This window comes from Octopus bimaculoides, chromosome 23 (assembly GCF_046866305.1).
Source record: "Octopus bimaculoides isolate indiv1 chromosome 23, ASM4686630v1, whole genome shotgun sequence".
In the NCBI taxonomy this organism is placed as follows: Eukaryota; Metazoa; Mollusca; class Cephalopoda; order Octopoda; family Octopodidae; genus Octopus; species Octopus bimaculoides.
Window position 1 is genome coordinate 13030520 of NC_142950.1, and position 17410 is coordinate 13047929.

The following is a 17410-nucleotide window of genomic DNA, read 5'->3' on the forward strand; positions in this document are numbered from 1 at the left end:
TCAACTAAAAGCGGTGCTCCAGCATGGCCGCAATCAAATGACTGAAACAAGTAGAGTAAAAGAGAGTATATACATATATGTATGTATATAAATGTAAATGTATGGCTATATACGTGTATATACATATACATACACATGTCTATCCATCTGTCTATCTATGTATCTATCTATTTATGTATCTATCTATCTATATAGATGTATAATTACTATTTAAAACAGTTTGATTCGGCCTTGTGCAACTTCTTAACAGAAACCTATATATATATATATATATATATTATATCATATTTATATGTATACACACATATCTCTCTCTATATGTGTGTGTGTATATAATGGAGTTTGCATATATTTGCTGTTTCCATAGATTGTGTGTGTGTGTGAGTATATATCATATATATTGACACACACACACACATTCTACTTGGTTAACATGATTGCGAGAACAATTGAACCAGTAGTGAAATAGATTTCTGTGAGGTGTAACAATATGATGAATCACCCGCATAGCATAGGTATCAATAATTTTTATTACTGTACAAATATGCATTGTGTGTTGCGCGCGCGTGTGTGTGTGTATGTGTGTGTGCGTACAGATGGTTATATTAGTTTATAATATTAATGATAATCTGAGAAAATTGGTAATGATCTTGGTTGGTAAATAAATTAGTGTGTATATTATGTGACTGCATGTATGTGTGTGTATACATATGCATATATATATATATATATATATATATGTTATATATATAATGCACATATACGTGCGTGTGCGTGTGCAAATGCATGGATGTTATGTCTGTGTGGATATATATATATATATATATACATGTGCGTGTATGTTTTTTATTTTAAATGTATATGTGAATATATACGTCAAACTAATACACTTGTTTGTTGTTGATCATACACCTGCCGTCGTCTTTTGTTTTTCTATAGATTTCATGTTTTTAATTTCAAATGCATGTATATATATATATATATATATATATATATAGATATATATATATATATATATATATACGTCCGTGTATATACACACACGTGTATGCATGTTTTTTTCATTTTAAATGCATGTATATATATATATATATATACATACATATGTGGATGGTTTTTATTTTAAATGCGTGTATATATATATATATATATATATATATATATATACACATGTATGTTTTTATTTTAAAAGCTTGTGTATGTGTATATATATACGTATATACTTTTTAGTTTTAAATATGCTTGCGCGTGTGTGTAAATCATAATCCAACTCCCCTCCCCACCCTACAAATGGTGCTAGGTACCGCGTACCAGGGACGGTACTGTCCTCAGTATTAATTAGTATCGTGGAAGACTCCTACTGTTGTTGAAATCTTTCAGCCTTTCTATTCTTACCCCAACCTTTACACACACACAGAGTGTTCGACTGTTGATTCTAATATTTCAAAAGTAGTAGTAGTAGTCTGTCCAGGAATCCAATCCGTCAGTCGGGTTTCCAATCACGCTTGTAGCCAAATATTGTTTAACTCCATGACAATAAAGAAAGCATTAAAATTGGAACAAAATCGACTCAAAGGACCCTGAATGTCGTTCACATTTTCATTTCACTCGTTAAAACCCGAGACAACTTGTTCCTTTTCCTTTCGTCTGGAAGCAATCAATGATAAAATGGACAGATAAAATAGCATGTTATTTGCTGTGGATAAATTTTGGGAAGGCCCTGGTTTCTATTAAAAAAAAAAAGATTAAAAAATTCGTTGTAAATATTAGAAGTGAATTTATAATTAATTCATGCATCAGCGTGATTATTTCATTGTAGTTTTATTTTATTATCAGTAGAATTAGTATTTTTTTAAAGTTGGAACTACGTTAGTATTAAGAATACAGAATACATTTAATGTATAAAGATGCAAGTAGGTAAGTGTATATTATACACACACACATATATCAATAGGCAAATTTTTTCCAAGAAGCAGACAATCTAGTAGCCAACTACATCCGCAACGCGGTTTCAAATCTGGTTCTATTATTTTCAGGTATGTGACAGTGGTCATTATATGCTTCCGGGAATGGCATGAGGATTCCAACGTCAATTATTTCTGCAATGCCCCCGGGTTGACTTTGCTTTTCATTATTTCGGAGTCGATAAAATAAGTGTGTATATTGTGTGACTACGTGAAATAAGTACCTGTTGAGCACTGGGGTTGATGTAATCGACTTATACCCTGCCTCGAACTTACTGGCCCTGTGCCATATTTTGAAACAATTATTATTATTATTGTTATTATTATTATTATTATTATTATTATTATTCCTGACGTTAATAAGTCTATTTACTCCACATGACAGACTGAAGGAAACGAATAATTATAAAATTATCAGAGGAAGTGTATATATTTCTGGCAAATGCACGTTTTTAAACAAAATGTTGCAGAGGTACGTTTTTGAGGGTACCAATTACAACTATATTACTTAAAACTAATGTTAAAAAAAATTAAAAAATTAGTGTCGGATCATTTTCTTTCACCCTCTCGACTCTGTTACCTCATAACTTTCTTCAAAATGCATATTTTTTAATGACATTTTGCAGAAATACAGTGTCGAGAATGCAGATGTAATATTAACGTCGGAAATCGACGAAATACTGGCTTAAGTAACCCATCCATAATCTCCACCAACAAAATCTTTTACACCAAAAATGAAAAATGCCTAAGTTAGGAGGACGTGTTGAAACGATCTGAAATTCCTCCCAAGTCGTCTATTTTAATAGTTTTTAACGTAATTGTAATTTGTACCCTCCAAAGGATATTTCTGTAGCATTTCATTAAAACTTATGCATTATTCATTAAATTATAAGGTGGGGGTGAACATCAGTGAGACATTAATCTGTAATTTTGTCTACAATAGGCATTTTTTTAAAAATGCTGTTGTGGCTGATTGAGAGACTTGGAGCTGATGTTGCGAAGGTGATGGCGTCTCATGCAGTATCTCCTCTTAATCATGAAAATATCCATTGTGCGATTATATATAACCAGGGTTGGTTGGAAAAAAAAAGGTATCTGCTACAAGTGCCATGTTTGTAGGTGAGAAACTACTGTCAGATGTTCATGTTAAAGCAGCCCTTCTCGAAAAAAACAAACAAACAAAAAAAATGACATTAGGAGAAAGGAGTCCGGTCATGTATATGTACATATAACAAAAGACGTAGTTAGTAAATATATTATAACTATCAATTAACAATGTAACGGTATATATACGCCGTACCGGCATTTTAAATTTAGTTGCTCCGGCTGCGTCGACCAATGAGAAGAAGAGTTTGTGAAATTTCACCAATGAAACGATAGTCAAGCAACATGTTAGCCAATCAGAAGCTGTCAGTAGTTTTGACGTCATCACCCACCAGCCTCCCATTCTTAAGCTGGTCAAACTAAGCTACGCGTTCTACTCGCTTCATCCGTGTGGCAGGTATTGTTGGAGGTTTGTTATTTTTTCCACAATCCTTAATTTATTATATACACATACAACCATACACACACGTTTATACATACATTACAGAGAATCCCTTATGTTTTTCACTAATTTCAAAGACATACATTAAGAGGGAGAGACAATACAATGTGATGTTACTTTTTTAATTAATATGTCCAACCACTATTTTCTATTCGATACTTAATAAGCTTCGTTTCTTTATTTTAAATGCGGCATTTTGTAAATATATGCACCTTCAGAAATAATATAACACATACACATATTTTATTGCATATCTGTTCTAGATCTTTCTATATATATATATATACGACTCTCATCTCTGTCCTACATCCCAGCGCCCTGCTTCCTCTCTAAACCACAAGGCCCTGCCATTTCTCCCCCCCACTTTATTTTGATGTCGTTGTTACCCACCCTCCTCATTTTCAATACTTACACACACACACACCTTATATATATATATATATGTATGTATATATACACACACATACACGTGTGTGTGTGTGCGTGCGTGCGATATGTCTGTCTCACCATGCTCTGAAAATCAGAATGATGAGCAAGGGATATTGTACCCCCACTTTTTTTTTTAATTTACTATTCCCATCTCCATTCCATTAGCGCCTTATTCCAGCCCCTCCACCCAATCACTTCATTTTCACCTAATTCGTAACCCTTAACTGTTCTGTTTTCATAATCATTCCTCATCTATAGATGTAAAATTAAACGGGGTGGTCATTGCTGGAAGCACCCCTAATCATAGATTTGTGTTCTGGTTCGGGGTTGCGTAGGTTTAAACGATAAATGTGTGCTTTCATTTGAAGTTGTAGAAAATAGCTTCTCTTTATTCTTCTTCCTCTTTGGCGCCCTTCTTGTCGTCTCCTTCTCCCTGCAATTTATGTCTCTGCCCAGAAAGAATGAGGACAGCCTCTGGTGGGAAACCAGACAAACTAGAAATAACAATCCAGTCTTTCTTTTACACTCCCTAACGTTTTATAAAAATTTTTAAAAAAAGGGACCTTGGACAATGCAACTCCTGATTTATAAAGACAAGAACATTTTTTTCTCTTTAATATGGTCATGTTGATCAGCTAAACAATAATATAAACCATATTTTTCTCTGATATTACTTTAATATGGCACCACTATCCCTTTTTGTTTCTGTCCCTTTGCCTGTTTTATTGTTTTCCTTACCACCAAACCGTTTCCCTTTTTTTTTCAAAAACATTAAAAAAAAACCCAATAATTTTGAAGTTTTTAGATCGTTTAAGCCTGGTGTATAGTTTGATACCATTGTTTATAGTTTAGTTTCAGGTTAGTGTAGAACGTTTTATATATATATATATATATAGTGTCAGACATTCCAGTGGTGACCATCTCATTTTTATCTATTTGTCAGCACAGTATATCTAAGGGCTAAGGTATGGTATGATTTGAAGGAGTCATCATTGACTGCTTGTATTTTCAGCAGATCTAGCGTTATTGTTTTGGTTGATGTTAGTGGTTTAATTGCATTTGCGTCGCTGTAAAATCGTTTCCATGGTGTAGAATGACAAACAGTAACATTGAAACGAATGAAATAAAATTAACATGAAATCGGTGTCGAAAAAGTAAAAAAAAAAAAACCCAACTTAGGAACAACCACAAAAAGTATGGGGAAGATATTAATGTCTTCCCTAGTGTCACCATCTTCCTCTTTTAATATTCTTCGTCTTTCGTTATCATCTCATCCACTTAATATCCCAATTATGAATACATTCATTGACTATATATTTGTATGCGAGAAAGAGGGAGATAGTGTTGCTACCACCCCCGCTTTTTTAGCCCCAAGTTAGCAGGAGTCAAAAGCCTTTCACCCCTGATCATCTTTGTTTTTTCTCCTTTTTTACTTTTTATTCAATTAGTGAATCTAGGAGTTACTTTTTTTTTAAATAGTTGGCTCTATAGATTATTATGTGTATGTATATGTTATTTGGTTGGCAATTATATGTTACGATTATATATATATATATATGTGTGTGTGTGTGTTTCAGTTATAAAAGCAATTCATCTGATGGGTTACTCTATACCTTTGTATACACACACATACATAGATGGGATGGAAAGCAGACGTTGAGTGATGAATGAAATATGTAAAATGTATACACACGCAAATAATAAATACGCAAATGCATTAATGTGTGTTTCAGATATATATATATACATATATATATATCACACACATCCAGACATACACTGACGCTAGTATAAGCCGCTATACCGGCATGTAGTTGCGGATGAATATAATGTATGTGTATATATTCATGTCATTTATTTTTTACTAATTTCTCATGCGCATTTTTTACAAGGTGTAATGTATGTCTACGTGTGTACACACATATACACAAGTCATTTTCTGTGTCCATAAATGTATAATATCTTTGTTTGTAATATACAATTTGTGTATATGGAATATATAATCACATGTGACATTATCATAATGTAATTTATGTGTAATTGTATTTGTTTTTTATTTTTTAATGCGTTAATGATTCAGTGATGAAGAGAGTATTTGATAAAGCAACTGTTTACTTCTTGTTGGTATCAGTTTCGATCCTCAGTCGCCACTCCTTTATCGTCAAAATAAAATGAAAATCCCGGGACTTTTTAGATTAGAGAAAGAGCGGGTTTCAATAATAAACCCCGCCACTATTCATTTTTGTGGCATGCTCTCTCTCTCTCTTCTCTTCTCCCTGCAAACCCCATACAGCTTCGTGCCTATGCAAGACGTTTGTTATTGTATGAAGAGGGGAAAGGGGTATATGGAAGGAGGGAGGGTTTGTGTGCTGAGAGACAGGAGAAGAAAAGTAGGACATGGTTTAACCGTCTCCGCGAATTGAATTTGTGGTGGTGGTTGTGGTGGGCTGATAATTGCGCGCCATCTCTCTCAAACGCGCACAGACCGACCTAACCCCCTCTCTCTGTTTTCTTTTAACTGCGTCCTCTATATAAATATGTGCACACATACGTATCAATGTGTGTGTGTATGTATATGTTTCTCCCTCCCTCCTGTCATTTAATATCTCTAATCTTGCTTGACCTGTCTATTCTCCATTTTTCGTTGTCCTCTCTGTTCCTCCTATTCTACCTTATGTATAAATCCCCAACCATCATCTCTCCTCTCTTGTGTATACATGTTTGTTTGCGCGCGTATAGACTTATATATGTGCCCACTGATATGTTGAGAGATAGCTAATGGCAAGACCCTTGTGGTTCTAATCAACCTCCATCGAAATCATGTGATGATAATATTATCAGTTACCGGGCTTTAATGACACCACGTTTTCTCCCACTGAAATCACCCCACTGGTTCTGTCCCTGTCTTCATCACCTTCCGTTCGTGATGGGAGTTCATTTATGTAACTTGTAATGTTTATTTAAATTACTTTCGCTTTCGAATGTGGGTATGTAGAGGGGTTTGAAGAGAAGTGTCCTCATGAAGTAAGAACATCATGTGACACATTATTTTATTGAATCGGTTGGTTTCAACGGTTGACATCTCATTCGTGACGTCTTCATATATTAAGAATCAAAGGAAAACAAGGAAAAATAATATAAGCTCCACCGTCTTTACACCTCAATCTAACTCTTTAGAAGAAAAGTATGTTAAGGGAAGATGGTGCAAACTAAATCAGCTTTTGACTTTGGTGACATCGTTAATAACTATGACTAATAATTATATTAATGTATGATGTAGTATCAACTAATTCCCTGTGGTAGTTGCTTCAACAATACTCACGTCGCTATCTCTTTTACGCTACGACCAGCGTCACTGCCTCCCATCCACAACGATTGTCTTAGGACACTACTTATGAATGATAACCGTTTCCTGTTCCATTGTACACCCCTTTTATTAAATTCCATCACATCCCCAACGCCATCCCCGCTTTCTATGACTGAGTTTGTGTCGTTTGAACTGGGTCTTTCATGTGATTTCTTTCATCTTTACCCCCTCCCCCACCTCTTTTCTCTTTGGTGGTTGCTTTGACTACACTCGGGTGTGGTAGGAGATGAGATCTGCCGGCAGCAGACCAGGCGAATCATCTAATATAGTAGCAGTAGTGGAGGTGGTGGCGATAAGGTAGAGGATGGCTCACCGATCAATATTTGTAGTCTGGAGTTTGGATTGAACCAAGATGTTAATTATGCTTTCATCAAACGAGTTGCAGCTTTTTTTCCTGCTTCTCTTCCTTCTTCAGACTCAACAACAACCTGGTGATGGGTCAGCAGTTACCTCTTCTCACAACGTTCTGGACATTCACCAGACTCGCACTATAACGATTTAACGCCAGTCCTACATCAGTTAAACTCTCCGACTTTCCACCTGTGGTCATTTAAAGAGTAGAGAGGCTGATATAATATTAATATTATTATTAATAATGATAATAAAGACAGTAGCAATGTGATGCAGTATATTAAGTCTGGAGGCAAAAGACATGACTTGCTATTTCTCTAAACAATTCTCTTGCGTCTTGCCTTCAAGACAACTTTGATGTAACAAGTTCCCAGCTAAAATTCGAATTAGGGTCAGCTAAATAAATTAACACCAGCACACTTTTAGTAATTCGATTTGATGAAAAATATTTCGTTTAAATTTTATAAATTTAAAATTGTGTTATCCATTAACTTATTGGATTTTTTAAAACCATTTTCTTGACCCTGACCAAAATGTTGGTAGGGTCAAGTTGACCTTTAGTTGTTCAATAGAGAGAAATGGTAACCATGTGTATTGCTCAGGTTCCCATTGCTGTATCGGTAAATGGGTGTGGAATCGCAAGAAATTATGATAGATTATGATTTTTCTTTTTATAAATTTGCATAATTTCTGTTTAATTAGCAGAACTACGAGCCAATTTCAATTACATATATACATAAGTGTGTGTGTGTATATATGTATATGTATATATACACACACACACGCATATATATATATATATATATATATATATATATATATATATATATATATATATATACCCTTCAAGAATTTCTTCAATGAGTCACGAGGTTTCTTTGGCTCAAAATTTTATTCTCCTCTCCCACCCACTTTTTTTTTCTGTCTAGGTCTTTGCTGCTACAAAAGTGCATTGCCTATTGGCAGCGGCGTTAGGCTTTTATTGATTGTGACATTGAAAACAGTTTTTAGCTTTTAGTTGCAGTCACATCTCTCTACTTATGTTAATTGTGCAGCTCTGGCTAGCAGAGAACTGCAGCCTGCTGATGTTTCTCCCTCGTCGTCTCTATCTCTGCCACTAATTCCATGACAGAAGCTTCCATAAATTGTACCGTGTTACATGTGTGTGTGTATATCTTGAGTATAGGCTGGTCCTGCCCTGCCAGGATAATGCATTCTTATACTTTATTTTCTCAATTTAATGATGATAATAATAATGTTAGCTCATATTAAAAAGTGGTGGGTTGCCAATTGATGGGATTTTATTTTGCGGGGTAGAATTCACTGAATATATTTAAAAATAGCAACTAAAAGTTTTGACTCAATCTTAAAATCCTGGTTTCTAATTTTAGTTGACAAAATGTAGCCATAGTTGAGTATTTTACATTTGTTTTCTGACTCCTTGGCCTTGCCTATGGAACTTGATCTTACCTGTGAGATTTGATCTTTGAAATGTTTACTGTGGGTCCTAGTGTTGAGCCTTGTGCCAATGATGCCTTGTGGTCAATGTTTTGCCATTGAGACTTAATGCACAGTCAGTTGCTTGTGGGGTCTGATGCTGAGCCTTGTGTCAATGAGGCCATTGCTTGTAGTCCTAATGTCTTAGTACCAGTGCAGCCTCATACTGAAACCTGTTGCATTTAGGACCTTGATACTTTACCTGTTGTCTGGAGTCATGGATCCTTGGTCAGCTACCACTAGAATTTGATCCATGGCCTGCTATCAATGTATAATTGTCCTGCATTTACTAATTAAATGATTTCACCTGTAAAATGTTTAATAGTTGACAGTTGTATACATTATTGTGCTGTAAATGACTTAAAGCTATAAACTTTGATTCTCCCATTGGTATGTTGTCTATCATTGTGTGTGTGTGTGACAATATCTGATTGGAATGAGACTAGTGTTGATGTGCTCCTAAGAATAACTGTGTTGACAATTCAAAGTTGACTCCCAGCAGCAAAGTCCATCTCACAAAACTGAATGCCAACTTTCTCTTCCTTCCCCTCTTCATTGATGATTCCTACATTTCTCTTGAAATAGTCTGCATTTTTTTCAACTAATTTTGAAAATAATGAAGAATTTCGTAAAAATAACATTGTCATTATTAAGCTGGTGTTGAGGACATAAACATGACATTTTTGTGGAAGAGGGTTTAATTTTGATCACTTTAAAATGTAATGGTTTGTATGATAGAATGGGGATGGGGTGGGGGCAGTTTCAGGTTGGTTGCTTTAAAAAAGGGTTAATAAGAGATTATACTTTTGTGGGATGCTACCTCTTGTGTGTTATATGTGAATTGATTGCAGTTATTAGTGTAAATGTATGTTATGCGTTTGGGGAGTCAAAAACCTCATCAGAAATGTCCACCATTTACCCTCTCTGTGATGAAGATTCAACTATTGCATACATTTAATTGCGTGTATGTGTTCGTGGTCTGACTAGAAAGTGGTTAAGGTGAGGGTTGTTTGTTGTTCACCTATCTCTACAAATTACAAGTATCACATGAGCTGTCAAGTGGCAGGAGAGGGGTTGTTGGAAAGAGATTCCCTTTCCTTTTGATTAATTCATGTGTTGAAATGTATGTCATTGGTAATTAAAAAGACGAAGAAGAAAAAAAAAGAAACTATTTGCTTGTGACAGCCAGCAATATTCCATTGGTTCATGTTTGTCTAGAAACTGACCATATCCTGGTAGTGTCTAGCAGAATGCTTATTCTTCTCTGCTCCTAAATTATCCATCACTAGGTACGGCAGATTGTGTGCACAGGTCTAAAATGTAAAGTGTAGTTCAGCTGTTGTAAGCTATTTGTCATCAAGTGTTGTAAAGCTGCATCTACTAGATTTGATGCAGGCCTGCTTTGGTTGTTGCTGCTGCTGCTGCTGCTGCTACTACTACTACTACTGCTGCTGCTGCTAGTTAAATCAATATGCCCATCATTACGTCAGACTTGAGAAAATCTTGCCAACTGCAGCAGCATTACTCATAGGGGCTTCTATTTGTCAGGCTGCAGCTATCCAGCTACATCACTGGAACACTTTATAGGATATATTACACTGAGATGTTCAGCTACCGGACTCTCGTCGTGACTGCCTCTTGCTAAGCCTCCCGTATTCTATTTCAGCTGGACCGAAGGAAGACTAAAAGTGAATAGTTATTAGTGCCTTCAGTGTGACTGCTTCCTTTTAACTAAAGACATGTCTGCAGGTAAGAACAGCTTTCTATTACTTTATTATCTGTAACATTTTTATAATATATACTAAATTTTTCCTTTGACTAAAGAACGGCTGTTTATTATTTATGATTTAAGACACTGTTTTACTAAATGTAAGAACATCTACTGTCAATGGTTGTTTTATTTTTTAGTTCAATCTGTCAGTCTGGGTGTGTTTGTATATTTTTCAATGATCAATTTGCTATGATTTCATTCAACCAAAGCCATGTTATTAACATAAAATATTCACTTTTCTCAACCTATTCTTCTCATCTGCCTTTTTCCTTCTTTCTCACCTGTCTATTTTCCCCATTTCATTCCCTATCCTTTTTCACTTCTAGTTTCTCTTTCGACTTTTTCTTCTCATTCCTTCTTCTCTTTCTTTACCTTTTTTTTCTTCATCTGTTTCTCTTTCTTGACTAATCTCCTAATTAACTGGTGGTCATTTTTAAAATTTTAAATGACTAACTCTTTTCATTTCAGCTACTAACCCTTAAACACAATCATTGTTTTAGCTCTAATCCATTCTCATGTTGCATTAAATCTTTCTAATCCACTTGTTAAACCCTTTCTATTAGTCCCTCCTTCTGTAAAAGAGAGATGGCAGGTTCTTATTTCTCCCTCTTGCAAATTTCCATTCCAACTGCAGTAAGCAGCAAGTCTTGAAATAGATTCGACACTGTCTGTCGGTGCTAAGGAATGGTTTTATTGATTTCATGTGGCTAGGAGTATCTCTAGTCTGCAGCTTATCAAGAAATACTATTGTGGATGGTGAATGCTGATTGTCACCCTGCCGCGGCGGCTATCTTCTCCCACATTCTACCATTAACCGGCTTTATCAAGAAATCTATTCAGAAAAATATTTAGCATCTTAGTTCATTAGCCACGCAACTGCCTTTTATTAATTAAAGCCTAGATGTGAATAGGATTTGAAGAAAATATATATATTGAGAAAAAAATAAATAACATGCATTTGAAATATGTTAAACTTCAGATTGTAATCTTTTTTCAGCTTCTGATATTAAGGGTGGGAAACGGTTAAGAGATTGTTGTTGCTTGCTTTATTTTCTTTTTTCACTTTTTCTCCATATAATGTGTGTGTGTGTGTGCGCGCGCGAAGGTGTATATGTGTGTGTGTGTGTGCGCGAAGGTGTATATATATATATATGTGTGTGTGTATGTTTGTGCATGCTAAGGTGTATGCGCGCATGCGAAGGAGTGTGTGTGTATATTAATATATATATGTGTGTGTATTTGATAGCTTCTTGGCTTTTTAACTGACTCATTTACTAATCAGCTTGATTGGTATGGCAGTCCACACCCACCTCTGTGTGTATCTTTTGTGTGACTTGAAATTTATATTTTTTCATCTCAAATAATTCCGTGTTGTTTTTTTTGTTCAATTTTTCTCTTGATTTTTTTCTTGTGAATGTTTTTTTTTTCTGTGTATGTGTAAAATTTTAGTCAAAGCTTTTGAGGTGCTTTCTTTATTTGATTAAAACTGTTCTTTCTAACCTAACAAACTTCTAACAATGATGAAGATAATAATAATTAAGGTGTAACAGTTGTCATTTTGATAACTAACCTACTGCTACCTGCCTTTCATTTATTATAGTCATTGCTTCTTTCTCTCTCTCTCTCTCTCTCTCTCTCTCCCTCCAATGTGAAGCTTCTCTCCACTTTGCTTGCTACAGCCTTCCCTAAATGAGCATTTCTGTATCTACTCTATATGGGTGAATTAGCTTACTAATTAATAAAACTATAAAAATCCTTATTCACTAATAATATTAAGTTCTCAAAGAACTGATCCTTGTCTTAACAGCAGTGTATCATCATTATTATTATTATACTTAGTGTCATTCATTGCAGCTAGGTAGTGGCAGCACTTCATCTCATTGAGCCGAACCTCTTGTAACGTCGTCAGAAACTTTCATCTTACAGTGAAGTAGCTCCTCTACTAGTTAGTTTCTGTTGATGATGATACTGACAATCAGCATAGTGCTGAGAAAAGAGAAATTTTGCCAGTGTAAATCACTAATTAGAAACGTGATTTTTGTCAGATCTTCGTTTTTCTCAAATCATTTTGTGGGTTTTTGTTTTTAGTTTTATTTTCTTCAATGATTAATTGATGTTTTAATTTGGGTATTTAAAATATTTTTCAGTGGGCTTTTTTTTACTATTATTTTTTACTTCAATGGAAACATTAAAACGAAAAGCTAACTAGTTTAATTTTAAATAGAAAAATGTGATGAGAAGATTTTGTATTTTGTTTGTATTTAAGATTTAAAACTGACTCTCTCTCTCTCTCTTTCCCCACCCCTGTCTAACTTCTAAAAATTTATTCCTTGCCCTGATAGCTGAGGCTGGTTTCTTCAGAGTGACACAGACCCCACCCAGCCATTTGCTATATTAAAAGATGCACTTGTTTGTGATCTCTCTCTCTCTCTCTCTTGCCCTTTATCCTCTCATAGTTCTGCGTTTTTATCAAACTTGCACATTTGGCTTACCATTTCTCTCCAGAAATTAAGCCTTCATAAGCTTTTTTTTTTTTGCCTCCCCCCTCTTGTCTTGATATCTAAAATACATTACATACACATATATATTTCTCTTCTCTTTTTTAAAACCTTTTTCTTTTTTCTTTTGCCTTTTCCTAATCTATGATTATGCCTCTCTATTTAATGGTGTTTTTTCCTGCAGTCTGCAAGTGGATAAGTGGTTTCTGTATATGGGAAAATCACAAAAAAATTCAGCATCAAGTCCATCCTGATCAGCAACCATTTGATGCCCTTATAATATGGAGAGGTAGAGTTAAGATGTCAGCTTTTAGCCTCCGTCTCCATTGTTTTAGTTGCAACTTTTTTATTTTAGAAACTTTCGATGTTGTTCATTTATGGCACCAGTTCCCATAATTTTTGTGAAACGTTTGTCATTAGTTCCATGGCCAGTCCATTGCACGATTTAATTTTCTGTGTGTTTTAAATATAATTTATATTCAGTTCCTATTTTAGCATTGCATTTTACCATTTTTGATTCCTGCATGTCCTCTTGTTTTTCAGTTTCTTTTTCCTTTAAGTTCTTAATTAACACTTGCTCCCAACCCCTCTCCTATCTTGTCTCTCTCCTGAATTCACTCTGGTTTGAAAAATTCCACACAATCCATCAACTGTTGCACTTTTTTTTTCTGCTTCCTTAGTGACCCTTAGTCCCACCACACATCTGTTTTAAGAGATAAGTGTAAAACCCCATGTTTTAGGCTTTGTTTTTTCTTCTACCTGAAATATTTGTAGAATGGTGAAAAGGTGAAAAAGTTTTCACTTGACTAACTTGAAAAAAGAAATGAAAAGAAAAAGGCCCTCAAACAAAATTAGCAAGAGCCACAAAAACTGGATTTTTTTTCTTGTAGAATAAGGGATACATTGTTAATCCCTGAATCCTTTCAGGAGTTTGTTCTGCTAGATTTTAATCCCTTACCAGCAAATTAAAGTGGTTGGCATTAGGAAGGGCATCCAGCTGTAGAAACTCTGCCAAATTAGATTGGAGCCTGGTGTTGCCATCCGGTTTCACCAGTCCTCAGTCAAATCGTCCAACCCATGCTAGCATGGAAAGCGGACGTTAAACGATGATGATGATGATAACAGTATTTCACTGATATTTGCTGTTGCTGGAAACCAAATTAAGTTAAACGTATCTATATGCACACGCGCATGCACACACACACAAACAAACACATGCACACACACACACAAACACACTGGTATATCGCTACACGAAACGGCTCTCTCTTTGAGTGAGGTGCAGTATACAATTTATGCTGACACCAATAATGATAATTAAATGTACTAAATACGACTCTCTGGCCTCACCCATTATTTTCCTCTCCACTCATATCTATCATAACCTCACCCACTGTTGTTGGCTATTTCAACTAGATACTTGCACATAGTCTTAAATGTTTGCTATTTTGCCAGTAATTTTTTCCTTTGAAAAAAAAAACGAAAAAAAACAGTAAAACAATTCTTCTTTCAGAAACCTGCGAAATTATATTTAAAAAAAAAAAAAAAAATGAATTTTTACTCTGTTCCTGTTTGCCGTTAACTTTCAGATTAGTCTTCTAATTTTTACGTCTGTAGCGCTGCCTTTTTTTCTCTTTCTTTTGCTGTAATCAAATCTTTATTGTAATAATACTGAAAATATTGATGACTTTTTGGATTAAAGCTGAGTGGCCGCTTAATACCTTTGTGACTGAATCTGAATAGATTCATGAACATGAGTCATGCTCTTAAGCTTGTATCATCATACACTGTTGAACTAAACCTTAATCCAGAAAAATCTTATATCTAGTGTTTCCCTAATATATTTTGATTATTTTATATATTTTTTCCCCCTCTGAATACATGATGTTTTCTTAATTTACATCATGGTTTCGATATATTTTTCTGTTCATTATAATCCAATGATTTCTTGTGTTCACATTTTGATGATGACGATGACCTCATAAATGTGGTCGTCAGAAGACTTGTTTTGTCTTTTTTAAGCAGACCTGGACAATTTAGGTATTTAATAATTTTAATAACAGTCATAATGAATAAAGAAATTAATGTCATTGTTTAATGATTTGCTTTAACTAAAAGAATTGCATAAATTAATTTGAAACAATCTGGTTCATTGCAGTAAAATGGTTATATACAAGTATGTAGTTAGATTCTTATAGATTGATTTAAATATGTATTTATCATTATTTGTGTGTGTGTGTTTTCAGCCATATATTGAAAAACTGCTTCTTGTCTGATCACCAATGTTAAGCACCATTTTGCCTATTTAGTGCTTAACTGGGTAACTATTTGGGAAAACATAAGTGAGGGTACTGTGAGGAAATCCTTTGGTTTTTAATATCGATACTCTGGCATGGCTGCAGTCTATGGCGCAAACACATATACATACCTTTGCGTGTGTGTATATATATATATATATATATGTATGTATGTATGTATGTATGTATGTATGTGTGTGTGTGTATGTTTCGGCACAAGTATAGCAGTGTAATGAAGGAGTCTGCTTCCCAACCATATGGTTTCAGGTTCAGTCCTGTTCCATGGCACCTTGCTGAGGTGTCTTCTATAGGTCCTGGATGACCAAAGCCTTGTGAGTGGATTTGGGAGATGGAAACTGAAAGGTGTCCGTTGTATATGTCTACTCTGACTCCTTGCAGTAGTCCTAAGTATGTGCCAGCATCATACAAGCAGTGTTGTTCCTTTTCAGTCTACCTTAGGAACATGTCCAGCCTTGAGGAAAAATTTCCTTACTTGGAAATGAGTGAGGGTTGGCAACAGGATGGGCATCTGGCTTAAAGGATTGACCACAGTGAATTCTGCACAAGCATGGAAATATGGATGTTAAAACCATATATAAGTATGCATGTATATGTGCATACATATATCTGTGTGTGTGTATATATAGACACACACACACACACTGATACAGCTCCTGTGAACTGTCCTACTCATGCATGGATGTTAAACAATGATGATCACACACGCATTAATTTTGTTAGGTCCTCTATGTTTTTATATTGCTGGTGATAGTGTGTGTGTATGTATTGATTAAACAAAGCATCACTGTTCATATAGACGGTGGTGTTTGTGTGCTGTCCTCCATAAGACCATATCTGTGCTGTTCATTTCCAGTGAACTGAAGGAATTGTCTTGGAGACAGATGACCGTCAGCAACAGAAAGAGTATCTGGCTGTGGAAAAAGTCTGCCTTATAGGCATGTAAATGTAGACCGCAACACAATGATGATGTAGCTGTATACACACATGCAGACACTTATTGACTGTACATGCACAGGCATGGCTGTGGTTAAATTTGTCTCAGCCGCATGGTTTCAGGTTCAGTCTCTTTGTGGGGTACTTTGAGCAAATGTCTTCTATAGCCCTGGGCCAACCAAACCTTGTAAGTGAATTTGGTAAGCAGAAAATGGGAGAAGCCCATAGCACATGTATTTGTGTGTGTATGTGTGTCACTCTCCTTGTCACCTAATAATTGCAAGCAAGTGTCACTTTCAGCAATGTTCATTTCCAGTCTTCTATGAAAAACTTGTCTAGTCATGAGGGAATGTTACCTTTGAAACAGTTGAGGGTTGGTCGCAAGAAGGGCATCTAGCTGTAGAGAATCTGCTTCAGTGAATTCCGTATGACCCATGTGAACATGGCAAAAAAGGGCATTAAAATGATAGTATACACATGTATGTGTTTGTATGTATATATATTTATGCACATACACACGTACGTACATACATACATACATAAATATTGAACACTAAGAATGTATGCTCAATACTGCATTGGTAGTTAAAGATTCTTTGTGTATTAAGGCTACCATTGGTTTCATGTTTGGAAATACTTAACAATTATTTAGCCTTTCACATGGAACATCAGTGTTCATCTCCATTTTGGATTACATATATGTATGTTTACATGTGTGTATGTATATATATTGTCT

At 35.1% G+C, this 17410-nt stretch overlaps 1 protein-coding gene across 9 annotated transcripts in view; it reads left to right on the plus strand.

Moving 5' to 3' along the window:
- Positions 1-444: 444 nt before the first annotated feature.
- The window catches only part of LOC106884330 (uncharacterized), a 30359-nt gene continuing 13393 nt past the window's right edge, over positions 445-17410 (plus strand). Inside the window, exons 1-3 of one of the 9 annotated variants that reach the window (XM_089340046.1) lie at positions 445-515; positions 10821-10903; positions 13608-13712. In XM_089340046.1, the coding sequence (XP_089196172.1) occupies positions 10894-10903; positions 13608-13712 (115 nt within the window). In that variant the 5' untranslated portion in view covers positions 445-515; positions 10821-10893. Of the gene's footprint in view, positions 516-3409; positions 3478-7550; positions 10154-10642; positions 10904-13607; positions 13713-17410 lie in introns of those variants that run through there. The other 8 variants (XM_014935663.3, XM_014935665.2, XM_089340045.1 and 5 more) reach the window with 8 other exon arrangements.